This window comes from Mangifera indica, chromosome 3, assembly GCF_011075055.1.
Source record: "Mangifera indica cultivar Alphonso chromosome 3, CATAS_Mindica_2.1, whole genome shotgun sequence".
Taxonomy (NCBI): domain Eukaryota; kingdom Viridiplantae; phylum Streptophyta; class Magnoliopsida; order Sapindales; family Anacardiaceae; genus Mangifera; species Mangifera indica.
In genome coordinates this window covers 5,752,480-5,768,553 of record NC_058139.1, presented here as the reverse complement: position 1 = coordinate 5,768,553, position 16,074 = coordinate 5,752,480, and the positions used below count along the sequence as shown (strand labels likewise).

General features: G+C 35.0%; 2 protein-coding genes across 4 annotated transcripts; one reads left to right on the top strand and one right to left on the bottom strand.

Moving 5' to 3' along the window:
* Positions 1 to 331: 331 nt before the first annotated feature.
* LOC123211727 (RNA-binding protein with multiple splicing 2-like) lies at positions 332 to 6,562 on the top strand. Of its 3 annotated transcripts, none has more exons than XR_006501463.1 (10): positions 332 to 521; positions 774 to 953; positions 1,050 to 1,125; positions 2,262 to 2,391; positions 2,557 to 2,671; positions 4,761 to 4,852; positions 4,947 to 5,016; positions 5,141 to 5,223; positions 5,328 to 6,241; positions 6,341 to 6,562. XR_006501463.1 is itself a non-coding variant. In XM_044630580.1 (9 exons), exons 1-9 carry the CDS (start codon positions 387 to 389, stop codon positions 5,422 to 5,424), a joined length of 978 nt encoding a protein of 325 aa, XP_044486515.1. In that variant the 5' UTR covers positions 332 to 386; the 3' UTR covers positions 5,425 to 6,562. The 3 variants fall into 3 exon arrangements, 1 of the variants encoding a protein (XP_044486515.1); XR_006501464.1 differs by having other exon boundaries at positions 6,324 to 6,562; XM_044630580.1 differs by having other exon boundaries at positions 5,328 to 6,562.
* A 1,581-nt stretch (positions 6,563 to 8,143) lies between these two features.
* LOC123211724 (exocyst complex component EXO84B-like) lies at positions 8,144 to 16,074 on the bottom strand. Its single transcript, XM_044630576.1, has 7 exons — positions 15,657 to 16,074; positions 15,396 to 15,493; positions 13,956 to 15,018; positions 12,738 to 13,253; positions 11,169 to 11,357; positions 10,943 to 11,079; positions 8,144 to 8,553 (listed from the first exon to the last, which is right to left on the bottom strand). Exons 1-7 carry the CDS (start codon positions 15,801 to 15,803, stop codon positions 8,409 to 8,411), a joined length of 2,295 nt encoding a protein of 764 aa, XP_044486511.1. The 5' UTR covers positions 15,804 to 16,074; the 3' UTR covers positions 8,144 to 8,408.

Genomic DNA, 16,074 nt, shown 5'->3' with positions numbered 1-16,074 from the left:
ATCATTTGTGAGCAATATGTATAAGAAGGCTTCGTTGTAACTTGGCAATCTTGCAAAGGAGACATCTTACTTCTAATTATGTCACAACCATTATAAAAATTTGGGTATAAAATCTCTAATCATGACTATGCTTGATTTATTATCATTTTTTTTTTTAGATAATTAAATTAAATGAGATAGAAGTAGAAACTTCCAAAATAAAATGCATATAGAAGATTAGAAGTAGTAAAAATGATAAATGGAGAAGTTGTTGGGGTTAAAAAGAAAAAACGAATTACCCGGGCCACGTGTAAATAAGCAAAAACTTGCGAAACAGAATTAGAAACAAAGTCTCGTAATAATCAGAAATCTTAGATTGTTTGGGTTTTTTTTAAGATTTGGTTGTCATGGCGGGCGCTGGAATCCACCCATACCACCAGCAATGGCCGCCGGCACCAGCTCCACCCTCTCCACAGGCCGCTGCACCGTCTCCTCCTCCTCCCGTCCCTTACGACAACACTAGCCGACCTGTTCGTGATGAGGTATTATTGTCTTTCTTTCTGTTTCCTCAATTGGCATGGAAAACCTAGGAATCGAAATGGCTCTGGTGTATTATTTTGGGGTTACATTGACTCTCTTTAAAGATTTGGTTTTTGAATTAATATAGAATCTTTGATTTGATGACGAATATTAGGCTTTTAGAAACTCTCCTCTTCCAAGAGAATGCAATTGATGAATTGTTCAATCTTTTAATGAATTGTTTGAAACGATGAGAAAGTATTGCTCTGTACTAGGTTCGCACAATTTTCATAACCGGGCTGCCTGAAGACGTTAAGGAGAGAGAGCTACAGAACCTACTGAGATGGCTGCCTGGCTACGAGGCGTCACAAGTGAACTACAAGGGAGAAAAACCGATGGGTTTTGCTCTCTTCTCGACAGCCCAGTTTGCAGTTGCTGCGAAAGATGCACTTCAGGTTTTTGCTTTGGACTTTTTTGACTCACTACTTTCATTACTAATATATTTTTTTTCTGAAAAAATAATAGTTTTTTTTTTTCTTTGGGGGTTCTAGGAAATGGTATTTGATGCAGAGACTAAATCTGTGCTGCACACTGAAATGGCCAAGAAAAATCTGTTTGTTAAGAGAGGTGAGTTTTATACAATTGTACTTCTTAGGTGCTTGTTTTCTTTTTATTAGATTTTGTGTTTTTAATTGTTGGATTACTTAGGAAATGTAGGAAGAGAGAATAACATTTAAATTTGTGTGACTCTTTGGAGATAATTTTGCATTGACATTGATACCTTCAATTTTGCTGTTTCATCGTATTTAGGAGGTTAAAAATCTATTTTCATTATTCTGTAGGTTCCCTTTCAAAGTAGAGAACAGTTAATAGTGTGTGTACAGCTAGATGGTACAGGAATAAAATTTGTTCAATATAGTAGGATTATATAGATGTATTTTTTGCTTTCTTATGACTTATATGCTCTATTGTCAATTGAGTTTTAGTAGAAAGTTCTTGAAAGTGATTATCATTCGGAAATGTTAAAAAGAAAGTCATTAACTTCATGGTTCAGTTTTTTAAGAATGGTTTTCTTGTGGAAGCATCTCAGAGGATAATTTTTCTTGTGCTAGGAAGGTACAGCTTTCTATTTTAATCCAGATCCAGTGCTGCCAGTGATCAGGATTAAACTCTTTTCTAAATTGTGAAGCAAATTCCTAGTTTTAGAAGTTTGGGAATATAAGGACTTAGATCAAAGCCACACTAAAACCTCTTTAGAGACATGATTAGGTTGGCATTTGGAATTTTCATCATTTGGATGCAAATGGGCTTTTCAATAACCAAATCAAACCAATAACAAGCTGAATTCAAAGTAATCTAATTCAATTTGAAAATTCTAAGGACTAAATACATTCCAAATGAATTATGAACAGAAGCAAATCTTTTAATGTGAATAAAAACGGTATACCTTTTTAAATGATATCCTCAGTTTTGGCAAATCTTTACAATGAACTTCACCAACCAAACTAGGTGGATAAGGTTTTTTTTTTGTTTTTTAACTTTTGGCTCTGATATAATTTGATACTCCTCAAATTCTATTAAAAAAAAAAAAAGAATAAGTTTCATGGCTGAATTTGAATTTTGAACACCCTTTGCTTTTCTAGAGCTCTCTTCTCATTTTTTTCAACTTGTCTTATATCATGCTTCAAAGCCTTGGCGGTTTTTAATCAAGCAGTATCTTGTTAAGCTATTGCAATATGCTAATGGTTTCCTTGCTTTTTTAGGAATAGTTGCAGATTCTAATGCATACGATCAAAGTAAACGTTTGCGGACTGGTGGTGACTATTCACATGCTGGTTATACAGCTCCATCTCCATTTCACCCTCCTTCTGCTCCTGTTTGGGGTCCACATGGGTAAGAAACTATTCCGTCATCATGAAAATCTTCTTTAGTTACATAGTTTGCTTACCTTGATGGGGAAGGTAATTTAGACACCAGCAAGTCAGTAGGATAAATCCACAGTATTTATTTGTTAATGAGTTGCTGTTCCTCTGATTCACACATCTATACATGGTTTAGGTATATGGCTCCTGCTCCTCCTCCGTATGACCCATATGGAGGTTATCCTGTTCCTCCAGTACCAATGCCTACTCCTGCTCCTGTACCAGCTCCTAGCAGTTATGTTCCTATTCAGGTGATGATCAATTGCCATGTCTGTTGCTTGTGTCTGGGTTTCTGGAAGTTCCCTGCTGTTTCTTTAATATTCTAATCTAGAACTAGGCTGTGTTTCTGCATTAGTTCCTTTCCCTTTGCTTCCTTTGATGTCTTGAGCTCCATTGTGCTTTCAAATGTAATCTTATCCAGCATTATTCCAGACAAAGCTTTTTCACACTCTGATGAGTTCTTTTGAGAGTCCTACATGCTTACTACTTTTGTTTTGTTTTAGTATAATGGCTGAGATGCTCTTTACCAAAAATATACCTGTTACACTTTACAATATTGCGGAGCAGTTTTCTTAGCATTAAATTTATTTAGTATTCTGAAGGTCATTGTTTATTCCTTGTTTACTTTTACTTAAAGTTTTGTATCAAGTCATCTCCATCCAATCTGAAACAAAGCTTTAACGAATGTTATTAATGCTCTTTTTTTTTGGGTACTGTTGAAATATTTGTTGTAATATCATGTAGATAGGGAATATATCATGTAAAATAGGAATGTGAAGATATCTTTTCTAAGTTAGATAGATATGGTTAATAGCTTTCCTAAATTAGTTGGATACACTTTTTATATAATGTTGTTCTTTTCTTTGAATCAATACATGAAAATATTCTCCAATCATCTCTTTTCATAGGTACCTTTGATTTAAAAGTACCTAGAAATAGCCTGTTAACCGTGGTCTTTTTGTCCTTTGCTCACTCCTTTTCATTATTAAGAAATCCTGCTTTTGTGTCCTATCCTTGACACTTTTACCAAGCTCTGCTCAAGTTAAAAATCTTATTTTGCCATGTGCATGTAACTTGTATATCCTGCAAACAATCTTGTGATCAGTTAGAGCTTGTCGAGAAGTTATTACATCTGCTCAAGGTTTTGAGTATTCCGGTACTGTTGCTTGTTGTAAGGTCTATTTGGTGGCCTGCTAGTTGTTTACGATTGGCACTTGGATAGTCTTTCAATCTCCTATTGTCTATCTCACTTGTAGAACTTGTTACTCAATTATTATAAAATTGATTTGTCTTTATCCATGTTAAATAAGGGCTTTGAACATTGGTAGATTCTTATGAAATGACTAGGACGAAATGACACATAGAATCATATGACGTTAGTTCCATATCTTGGTACGAATCACTTACTATAGAGCAAGATACTACAATATTTTTGGGGAAGCTTGAGTCTTGATTTATTTCAACTGGGAAAAAAGCTTGGGCTTATTCTGGATCCCTTACAAATTCCTCTAACCATAACATTTGTTTCTCAAAGCTTACTCTTCAAATAAATTACTGAAAACCTGCCATTGTGTATTACAAAGAAAGAGGACACAGGTGGGCCAGGGGGTTGTGTTTGAGAAGGTATTTTGAGATTTAAAATATTGCTTTGGATTACTGGTTCTATGTAATTATTTGAACAGGCATTATAATTCTTTTTTGTTAATTTTGTTAATTTACTGACTGTTAACTAGCCATTGTTATTTTTATCACTTAATTCTATTTGATGCAATAATGTTCTAGAGGTTTGAGCACGTGTTAAGGTTTACTTTTTCATATTCTTTGTTTCTAGTGGGAACTGCAACTTTTTTATATGTAGTCACAAACCTCAACCTTTTGAAATGCTTGTGTTAGATGTATTCTATAGTAAAACCAACATCTAAGGTTTTTGGCCCATATATCATAATATATAAGATGGATGCTACTGATGCTATTAACGAAAAAGATGTACATTATGTGGATTTTCATTTCTTAGATCATACAAGAAAGAAGAAAATTAATTGGTATTATCAACTCTTTTTTTATCCTTCCATTTGTTAACTATGACATTGCCACCTGTGTCTAGATGGTGCATCGAATGATTTAGTTGTATTGATGGCATTTTATCTTACAGTGCTTAATACCACTCTTGGTAACTTGTGTTGCTTATTTTTTTATTGTGATTTTCATGTGTACTTCAAGCTTTCTGAGGAGTTTAAACCTTTTTCCTTTGTTTTTGTTTGTGTGTTTTTCATGAGTTAGTTTATATATGTTCTTCACTCAATAGTTTTGGTTTTAAATTTATATGTCAATTTCTTACAGAATACAAAAGATAACCCTCCTTGCAATACCTTGTTCATTGGTAACCTTGGAGAGAACATAAATGAGGAAGAGCTAAGGGGCCTATTCAGTGTGTAAGGATGTCTTTTTCCTGGCTATTATTTGAGCTTTATTATTTCTTTGTATGACAGTATTGTCTGATGTTTCATTTTCTAATTTTTGGTGCAGGCAACCTGGTTTTAAGCAAATGAAGGTCTTGAGACAAGAAAGACATACTGTTTGCTTTATCGAGTTTGAAGTAGGTTTCATTTATTCCCTTTCACATTTGGTTTGATCTAGTTGTTTCAATCAATATTATTCATATTCACATGCCTAGGTTTCATTGATCAATTGTGCCTAAAGTTTATGCAAACAACACGCAGGATGTGAACAGTGCAACCAATGTGCATCATAATTTGCAGGGTGCTGTTATACCTAGTTCTGGTTCTGTCGGCATGCGGATACAATATCCTTTTAGCTCTTTTGTTGTGATTTTTCTTTGTTTTCTTTAATCATCCAAATGTTGAGTACATTGAGCACCACTATTTGTTTCCCTTGACTTAAGAGTACATATTCAAAGAATCCTTTTGGAAAAAGAAAGGATGGGGGCCACACTATTACTTCTCCAGCAGCAAATGGAGTTCCACCAGTTCTGACCTACCGGTAGCTTGAAGGGAATGTACTCTGTTCTTTATGCTCGGGAAAATTCAACTACATGATAGGATGCATCTTGCTGCCGTTGCATGCATCCATTTCATTGTCAACATCAGCATTAGCATCTTTTCTCATATGAAAGAATGCACATAGTGGTGTCATGACCATACCATTGTCATGTTACACTAATTACCTATAGCATGCATTTATGAGCCGCATGTGTTAATTTGCAGATATATTAATAGGGGTTTGGATGTTGTTAAATTTGTAGAACTGGTGCATGGGTTGCAGTTTTTAAGATTTTATGTGCTTTACCACTTCATTGATCATATTGCACATCAAAATTAAGTCCTAGTTTAAGCGAATGCTGTCCTCTACTACTTATTTTTCTATATTATTAGGTTCAACTACATTACATTGCTCAACACGACATGGGAAGTTGATGTGAGTTTTTTTGGTGAAAGGTTTAATTACATTACATTACCTAACATTACATCTGAGAGTGATCCTTAGTTTCATTTCATGGCATGAGTTTGTTATGGTACCAGAGAGCTAGGAAATCACACCATCAATCATTTTTTTTCTGAAAATTACTTACAATTGACATTGCCATCCATCTCCACTTTCTCAATAGGGGTATTTAGGGAATTAAGTCCATCAGTTAAGCAAAGAGCTGAAGTGGGTTCTTTTACATTCAGAGTCTTCAAAGCATAATACACTGAGAAGTGTCAGAAAATGTATTATGCTGTGATTTTATATGCAGGATTTCTGTATTAAATGACCAAGCTTCCATGTTTGAGATCAGGTTCTGCAGATGCTCTTTGTTTCAGGTAATTGTGCTCTTTATTTGTCAACAAAGCCGTTCAAACATCCCTATCTGGATGTTAAAACTGACTGCTCCTAGGACTTAAGATGTTAAGTTTCACCAGATGCTGATTTGAGACAAAATGTTGAGCCGGGGACTAGTCATCAACAAGGAAGCTTTTCTGCAAGTTTCTAACTCTGATTTTATAGTTAATGGTGTCTGCATGCTGTGATTTTGGAGGACTTCTTGGGTGCTTGTTTACGTTCCATGATGCATGTTTGGTAAATCTGTGACAGAAAGTATTTATAGGGCGAGAATAAATGAAAGATAGAAATGGAGAGTTTAATGGTGGTTTTCCTTTGATTAAAGAATCTAATACTGCATGGGCTTTCTCAATCCTTGCCCTGCTCTCTCTCTCTCTGTCTCTCTTTTTGTGGACCATGTTATTTCAGGTGTTCAACTGCAGCATATTATATCATCTTTGGTTTTTGTAGTGTTTCTTGAGGTATTTAAATTATTAATTTGAGGTGGGAAGGATATATTATGGTGTCCGAGGAAACTTCATCTTTGACTTGATGTTAGTAATATTCTCTTTTCACATTTCTTGTTGACTCTTGCCGACAGTATAAAGAGAGGGTTTAAAAAAAAAAAAAACAAGTGATATTGCTGACATGAAACATCGTCTTGTACTGTGAAGAAGAGTGATAGAATGTGAAAAGAATAAAGTTTACCATAAATCTTATATTTCAGAGAGGTTATCATTTCTCTTAGCTTTTAGTAGTATGGTTGTTTAGTAACAAGATTGTCTACCTTTTTTGGGTAAGGAGTATTTCTATTTTACGGACACTGCATATAGTGGACATGATTCAACGTATGCTCCGTGGGGTTGGAGTATCTGGGTCGTAAAATTAAAACTAGTAAGTTCAAAAAGAACCATTGCCCATTTTCTGCAATAAGGACTATATCATAATCAAACAGTCAACGCATTTCCTTTTAAAATGGCAATGAAGTAGCATAGATAACGAATATTAGATGAAGAAGCACATTTATTCAGGCTGTTGAAGAAAATCACTCAAAAAGCTGAAAAGGATAAAAGCCTCTATATGAAGAAACTATTTTATAAAAGGAGTTTCAGGCGAATAAAGACGATAATTAGTCTGACGAATATGTAAGATGTGCTATTTTCCTATAAAATCTTGTGGTAACGGTTGGAATATATAGACTTCTGAGACGGAGTCTTATATATCTGGCTTTGGAATTGCTAAGCTCCTGTACCAGTCTCCTGTTACAAAATCTTCAATCTTAATTCCAGGTACAATTGATTACACGGCGCCAGGCACTTCTCTATTCATTCTACGTCTGGAGTTATCCTGCACTCAAATCTCTTAACCAAAAAGTCTTTTATGATCCCCATTAACAGAAAATGCATTTTCAGCAAAGAACAAGTAGTCTGATTTATATATAGTTAATGGGTTCTCTAATAGCAAGAAGGAAACCAATGTATAAACCAATCATGTTGAAAGGAGGAATTTCTGGATTCAAATATCCCGAAACAAGTAATTGGAGTGCTTTCTGCAGACTTGCACCAAGGAGCCAAACAACAGGCCTGACACGAGAGAAGTCATCAAACGACTATCATATGTGAACACCCCTGACAAGCAAATGAAGCTAGGTCTTGACAATTTCGCAGTTTTGTTACCAGTAACCTAGCCTAATTCAGTTTACCTTATTCCTTGTATGTTTACAGCCTCTAAATGTTGTAATCATAACTGTCTACTTAAGATTTGATAGAAAATAAATAAATTTCTCTCCCTCTATTTTACTTCACAGAATGTCATAAATCTGGATTTGATGCTTAGAAGAATACCACAGACTGCATCCACCATTGTCAAAGAATAGTATAAATTTTGAAATAAAGAGATCACCATTTACAAACAGAAAATACTTGCTTAACCATAAACAAAAAACGAACTCCTAATTTTAGGTATCATACAAGCATCAACCTATACAGTTTTGGGTGATGCAGCAAAATTTGAAAAATGTAGGAAAAATAAAAGCAAGAAATTTGAAACCTAAAGGAAAGGAAAAAGAGAAGAAGAAAGAAAAATGGTGTCTAATTATGAACACAATCACTCACCTGCAAATTAATGGCACACTGTTGGCTGTCTAATATACAGAGAAATATACATCAATTATGAACTCCCATGGGATCTTACAGAAGAAATTGACTGTGCTGAGACAGAGGCAGTTGGGCTGTTAAGTTCCTTAGGCTTCCCACTTAATCTTTCCATTGCTTCTTGGCAAATGTCATTAAACCAATCATCCTCTGGCAGCACACTGATAACAGAATAAAATAAAATCTCAGCCTAAATGAGTAGGATATTTTATGAAAGCTACATCTCAAAATACCAAAATGCCAATGCAAACCAATTTCTTTTCTTTTGATAATATCAAATCCAAAAGGAAAACGAACAAAAGAATTAATGGTAATATTATGAGGCAAAATCAACGTTCATGCTATATTGCATCAAAGGAAGTTGTTCAAAAATTAAGCTTTAGACAAGTCTTTTTCCAAATCTATGTTGAAAAAGATGGAGGTATCTGACATAATAATAAATAACTCATTGATGACTTGCAATTTGGAACAGCACAACATGGACAACCAAGTCAATTTGACAATAATTTATAGAAGCATGTGATCCTTGATCAAAGATAGCCATAATCAAAGGTCAAAAGAAACACAGGTTGTAACTTCCAACAATGCATAGATTGAGGAGGAATCTTTGACCAAGCTCAGTAATTTCACAAGATGCAGTCAATTTATTGCTAATATTGATGTCACAACTATAACATGGTCAGAGAAAAACATTTAAAATCTACATACAATTCATAATGCTTATTTGTAACTAGAAAAAAAAAATCTAAAAGGCAAAGAGCTTGGTCACCAATTTGGAATAATTAAAATGCAGGAGACACCTTAAAGCCCTCAAAGCTAACTGCTAAGGGGTGACTTCCAAAGGTAACATCATGGGAGATGAAGAGTTATAAAGGTAGATAATTTAGGTTTGGGAAAGAGATAAACATAGATGTTTCAAGGAAAGTTAAATGGGCAAATCAAAAAGCAAAGCAATTATGTATACGATAAATTAAAAGACCCATACAGAGCTAATTGAAGTTAAATTTCATCTTGCTCCAAAGATTTCCTTTAGATTTTAAAAGTTGTTCAGAAAAGAAGAACAGACTAGCTCATATAGGAGCTAAAAAGTGTTTAGAAAAACTTTAGATATTCTGAATTCCCAATTACATGAAGCTTCTGTCACTTTATCCCCTAGGTGTTCTCAGAAAAGTGAGGGAAGAAATGTCAGGAAAACAATAGAAGAACTTCAATGGAAGCAAGAGAAATAAAATCTTTTGAGGTCTTTGTTAATCTGGGCAGAAGGGGAAAAGGCAGAAGACTGTCAGGGATAACTACTGATATCATCTAAAATTTTGTAATATAAACAAACAGAAACAAACTCCATCCAAGCAAATCCGTATAGCTGCCACACCCATGTAAATTACTCTTTGCTTCTTTTAACCTATATCAATCCTGTCTTTCTATTGACAACTCTGTATTTTCTAAACCATCTTTTTCCCAAATATCTCCATGTCAAAATTCAAACCCAGAATCTTCTTACACAATCTTTATTCTCAAATCTAAGCCTCTTCACTTCTATACTTGTTTTTCTCTTCATTAAACTCAGGGCTGGAGACTTCATCACATCATTTAATTTCAGCAGTGAATTAACCACTTGCTGGGTAACATTTACCAGGTTCTCACCAGTTTCAAAGTATACTGCTAATTTTGAAAGAATCTACTGTCAGTTGAAGTAGTTCCTCCAGTACAGTTATTTTGACATTTTGCTGTCTTCATTAAGTGTGACCAAAAAGAGATATAAACAGAGAGAGATCTGTTCTAGATTGGTCACTTCACCAACCTACTCTAAGAACCAAAAAAAGAAAAAAAAAGGAAGCTTAGACAAATTGCAGTTCTTATTCAAAATAAGAGATATCTAACAACAGGATTTTCAAATTCTAAGATATGACTCAACTACAGGACTAGATGTATGAAATAGATAGGAGCTATTAACCCCAATTAATATAACTAATATCCTCATAACTGAGGAATTAAATATTTCACCGAGCAGTCCCTCCAATAAAATTAAAATATCAGAAAGACATCCAAACTTCCCATTTTCTTCCCTCCTGACATCATCATTTTGATAATACTCAAGTGATAAAAAGGACAACAAATGGAAATAAACCAGCCATTTGCATTCCTAGTATCATGTAACAGTTTTTCATAGGGATAACTAAATCAAGACAACCTAATCCTAAAGAACACCAAACACCATATCAAGAGAAACCTCTTCAAAAAAGCAAATTGCTGATCAAAGAGTTCTCACGAAGTGCAAACTCAATGTTTGCTGACTATCACTTTTGAATTTATTCCAGAGTCCAATTTTTCAACTTGTAATTATTTTGAGGTTGAGATATGCATACAGTAAGAGGATGAATAAACATTGCATATCAATTACTTTGTACCTCTGAGGAAAAAGTTTAAAATCGAACTTTGGAAATATACATGCATAATATAATGCATCACTATAAATGTATCCAAATGGATAATAATTTAGGATTATTTAAAAAAATGAAACTGATTTCCAAAAAAAACTACATCATTTACCTATAGGGATCCATGCCTGTAGCAGCAAATGCTGCAATGGCTTTAGATATGATCTCATTGACAACTCTATGCAAATTCCGTGACAAGTAGCGACCTTGAGAAGCAAAGCATATGACAAACTTCATATCAAGACAGAACTGCACATGCAACAATAAATAAATAGTTTATTACAAAAACTCAGTAGTGCCAAAAAAATAACAAATAGATGGATGCCAGATTTCCATACTTGTTGAAGACCAAGAGGTCCTAAAGGCCTGGGCCCATCCTCAATATCATCCCAAAAGCTTTGGTCATTTGAAAGCCATAAAATGACAGTGTCTGTCAGTCTCATCAATAGTAGTGTCGCAAATCTTTCCCTTCCTACAAACATATCTGCCGCTATACTAGCCATCCTGTTTAGTTTTACATAAAGTTCCTGCATCATAGAAAAAAAACTCAGAACTGCAAACAAAAATATAAAATCAAGAACAAAATATGAATGTGTATCATATTACACAAAATTTGAAGCAGATATATAAAAGTTGTACATGATTTCCTGTTTATACTTCACAAATGATGACAATTCAGAAGCTTCTCCAACAATTTCTTCAGCTGACCGCCAGAAATTCAAGGCTAGCGGTTTAGTAGCACCAAACTTATCTCAAAAATGAAGATAACCACTTTACACAACCACGATTATTTTCCAATCAAGTTAGTTTTACCCAAAAACCACTTAATGACTACTAAAACCACTCAAAAGGGCCAATCAAAAAGTATGTCAACCAAACCGTCAAATACCACCAAAACATGTAAATTCTAGAGCTTTAGAAGCTTAAGAGGATATGACTGCACAGACAACCAAGAGGTAACAAAAAAGTTAATTTTTAAAGAAGCTTTAGAACCGAGAAGTATTACAGATATATTTATCACTCCCATAAATGCATAGATACTAAACACATGCATATTGGATTTCAAACCAGTTGGAGGGAGAATAATTTTACAATGAGCAAAACTTTAAGAATACAGTCCTGAGTCATACAAAAAGATTCCTGCATATAAACAAACATACTTAATTGATTGAGTGAGTAGACTTCTGGGTGGGGAGGGAGGGGAAGGGAGAAGGACAGTTTTATCTAACAGCTCAGTTCAACCCCAATAAGAAGTACATACATAGATATGCATACATGTTTTGAAAGCGCACAGGGAGAGATTTTATTTAATAGCACAGTTTAATCCCAATAATAAGTACAGCTATATCAAGATATTGTAAGAATAATATTTACTACTGGGGCAAAAGATGCAAATTTCAAAAGATCAATACTTTAAAGAGAAAACTCAGTGATCTTAGCAGTTCAGTATAATTTTTCTTTCCTGGGAAAATTTGATGCAAAATAGAATTCTATGACTAAATTTCGATTAAAATAGAATTTAGATAGGAATTGAACACATGGAACAAAAAAATAGTTGAAGCCTGTTATAATTCTTTTAAAGTTCCTATTTTGTATAATAAATCTTAATTTAGCTAAGTCATTATTCAATTAAATGGGTCATTATGTCATTATGCATAGTGAACTCAAACTTTATAAATAAAAGAGCATTTAATATCTTGTAAAGGATTTACATATAGAACAGAAAACACTTTGTCAATGGAAAGAATGATTCCAGGACATAAAAAACTTATTTATTTTATAATATTATATAAATATGAAATGTAAAAGTCAAAATAAATATCCCAGAAGCCTTTACTTTAGAAGACTAGCAACAAATGAGGCAGGCAAAATATTGCGAGAGAACCTCAATGTAATTAAAATTTTACCTGGAATATTGAAGATGGAAACCATTCCAACTCATCCACATTTCCATCCATGTTTATATACATGTCAGCACTGAGATGGCTATCACCATCTTCAGTAAAAATGAGATCTAGAGCATGCTGTCGACAGAAAGCATCTTTTAATCTATCCACTGAGTTCACAAGTCGCCTCTTCCATTCTCGTTGCTCAGGGTGACGATTTTGCCTATCTGGAGTCCTTCTTTGAGTATCATCCCGGTAATTTGCTTGATTCATAGGAGAGAGTTTCATGGCTGCACGTGGTAATAGTTCATCTGCTAGTACTGATGCATTGGCATATAATGAAATCTGCTGAGCTTCTGTTTCAGCCATTCGCACAATTTTGTTTCCTGAACCTTCAAAACTTTCTTCTTCTTCCATTGATCCAGGTAATGCCTTAATAAGAATGCCAACATACGAGTTAAATACCTGGAATAAGCCTTCCAATGTTTGACCTCCCAACTGCATACTTAAAAGTGGTCCAACATCCTCAAAGAAATCCTGTAATAGCAAATGATACAGGCATCAAGCAAACATAAAATTAGACAACCAATAATGGAGAAGTCAAATGAGAAGAAAATCTGGAAAACATCAATCAACCAATCAAAAAAAATTTGAGAAATATATGACCTTCAACAATTTGGGCTACAACATCCAAAAATCAAAGAGATTAACAATGAATAAACTGGTGGCAATCAATTCTCATAAAAGAAGACAGCTGATTTTACATGAATATCTGCTTCTGGTATACCAAGGTACAACTTCAGGCATAATGCATGCATCATGTAAATAACAAATCTTCTTATCCTTACAAGTTCAAGGACTGTAAGAAGAGAACAAAAAAGAAGCAAGTAGAAAATAAAATGGGGAAATTGGGAGGAACTAATAAATACATATAATTAGTAAAGTAACTAGTCCATCATCTCAACAACTAACTCTCAACTAAAAGTCAGTCACTTAAACAGGGCAGTTTCGAATGCCACGCTAAGAAAGAATATGAGAAAATTCATTCTATCAATATCCTAATACATCTACTCATATATCATACCTAGTATATGCCTAAGAACTAACAAGACATACATGATGTCCATATTGTGTCCATGTGAAGTAAGATAAAATGACAAACAGAGAGGAAAAGGAAGGATGTGTGGGAGCCGTGATGCTTTGTTTTAGTCAAATAGATGTTGTAAACAAATTGCTGACCTGGACCATCAAAGCGAACCGATGAGCACTACTTGTAAGTTTATGTTGCACTGCACTACCAAGGGATGCAGTGGTAGACCTTCCAGATTGACGGGTACCTGTTGGATGCAAGGTAAGCACCCAATCATCAGCAGCTACCAAAGCAGCAGTGCTCTCCTCAATTCGTCTTAGATTAGCATCTAGTGCTTGTTCAACACTAGGCCTAAAGAGTTTTAAGAGCACCGGACAAAGTGCCAAGCCACGAGCTTCCAACAAAGAACAATGACCTAGAGCTATCTGAACACACTCTGCAGCAGCTCTTAATCCACCAGCAGCCGCCGAAGAAGCTAAGGCATGTCTTTTTACAAGAAGAGCAAAAGCTTCTGTCTGTTTTGTAGCCCACATCACAAGCTCAGACGTATAAACACGCTCCCTACCAAATATAGCCAATGAATCACTAGCAGCTTGAGCAATAGAAGAGAACACCAACTGTGAGAGGGCAGCAGTATATGCTCCTCCATATGAGGTGCTTGATGGACGAAGGCTTTGCATGTTATACTGATATCTCTGGTAATGTGCATTGAGTAATAAACTATGAGCACGAGGGCCATCACCAAGTTTTTTAAGAGCTGATATGGCTGCACGAAGCTCAGCACCACGAGTGGAAGGTTGGCAAGCAGCTTCAGCAAGCTGATCAGCTAACCTTTGCCTGCGTTCAATGATGGCATTCTCTACACTCTGTAAAGACTGAATGACAGCAGGGTCCAAAGTTTTATTTTGCTTCGCTTCAGCAACTAATCTTTCTCCTTCATCAAAAGCTGCAAGAGCTTCATCAACTCTCCTCTCAGCTAACAATACGTCAAGGAGATCAGGGAATTCTACTGACCATTTTTCTATGTCAGAAGATCCTCTATTTTCAAGATTTAATGAATCACCATTTGAATCAGAGACGTCAGAAACTTTGACAGAAGAGGAATCAATGTGAACTCCCTCAGCTAAACCATGAATTAAAGCAGCTTGAGTAGATAACAGGTTTCTGATGGACGAAAGTTCCCCCTCTAAATCTGATATCTCTTTTGAAGTTCTGTAATATAAACATAACTCTTGAAATCAGAAAACAGAAATGAATTAATCATATCCCCACCACTTCCAAACATTATCTAAACATGCCATAAAGATAAAATCAGTGTTCTAAAAACACACATAATTGAGATGCTTATCAGGCCGTTAAACTGTGACAAACTAGTCAGCCACTCAATAACCGCTCTAAAATGTTTTAAAAAAAATCACGTCCTCAGAGATTCATCTGTTCTTGAAAAGTTATAAGATCTTACCGGTCTAATAATACTTGAGAATTCACCACTTAGGAGTACACTCAATGCACAAACATAACTCGAACAGAACAAAAAAATAATTTCCCACTAATTTCAAGAGTAAATATAATAATATATCAACACTAACCGAATGAAGGCCGCATAATTAGCATACACACTTCTACGCATTTCTTCAGCAGAAGCTTTCTTCAAATCCAGAAGATACGAACATAACTGCTTTAATTCCTATTTCAAAGTAAAACAAATACAAATTCTCATTTCTAAACTCGCTATAACGCATAAACAAATAAAAAAATTAACAATTCACGCAGTTCCACGACAAAAGTAAATGATTATTGTTAGCCAAGTTAACATCATTTCGATACATATAACAAAGAGAAAGACGAACCTTTTCGTTAAGAGAGCACTTGGACTTGACATAGACATCGGCGTCGAATTTGTCTGACTTGAACAAGTTCAAACCTTCCTCAACTTTGGCGGCGCCGTTTTCCTTAGCCGGCGCTGCCCGAGACCGAGCCGTCTTGGTTGCTGACATGTTGTAATGAAATATATCGGCGGATCAGGCGAATATGAAGATCGGAATCAAAGTTAGATCTGAGAAAGAGGTGGTGGTGGCTTTGATGTTGGTGAAAAGAACCGAGCAGTTGGTGGCGAAAGCCAGCACAGCACGACTCTCTTTGCCTCCGATAATTTTATTTTCTTTTGAATTTTCTTTTCTTTCCTCGCTGGATTTACTCGAGCGTGCTCGGATTCATTTGGTTTGGTGACATAAATACATTTTTGGTCCTTGAGGTTTAGCCTAAGCA

Coding starts and splice junctions, on each gene's coding strand:
- LOC123211727 (XM_044630580.1), top strand. CDS start 387: ATGGCGGGCGCTGGAATCCACCCATACCACCAGCAATGGCCGCCGGCA. Junction 522..773: donor GCCGACCTGTTCGTGATGAG/GTATTATTGTCT, acceptor GCTCTGTACTAG/GTTCGCACAATTTTCATAAC. Junction 1,126..2,261: donor AAATCTGTTTGTTAAGAGAG/GTGAGTTTTATA, acceptor TTGCTTTTTTAG/GAATAGTTGCAGATTCTAAT.
- LOC123211724 (XM_044630576.1), bottom strand. CDS start 15,803: ATGTCAGCAACCAAGACGGCTCGGTCTCGGGCAGCGCCGGCTAAGGAA. Junction 15,494..15,656: donor AGTGCTCTCTTAACGAAAAG/GTTCGTCTTTCT, acceptor ACTTTGAAATAG/GAATTAAAGCAGTTATGTTC. Junction 11,358..12,737: donor TTCCATCTTCAATATTCCAG/GTAAAATTTTAA, acceptor TCTATGATGCAG/GAACTTTATGTAAAACTAAA.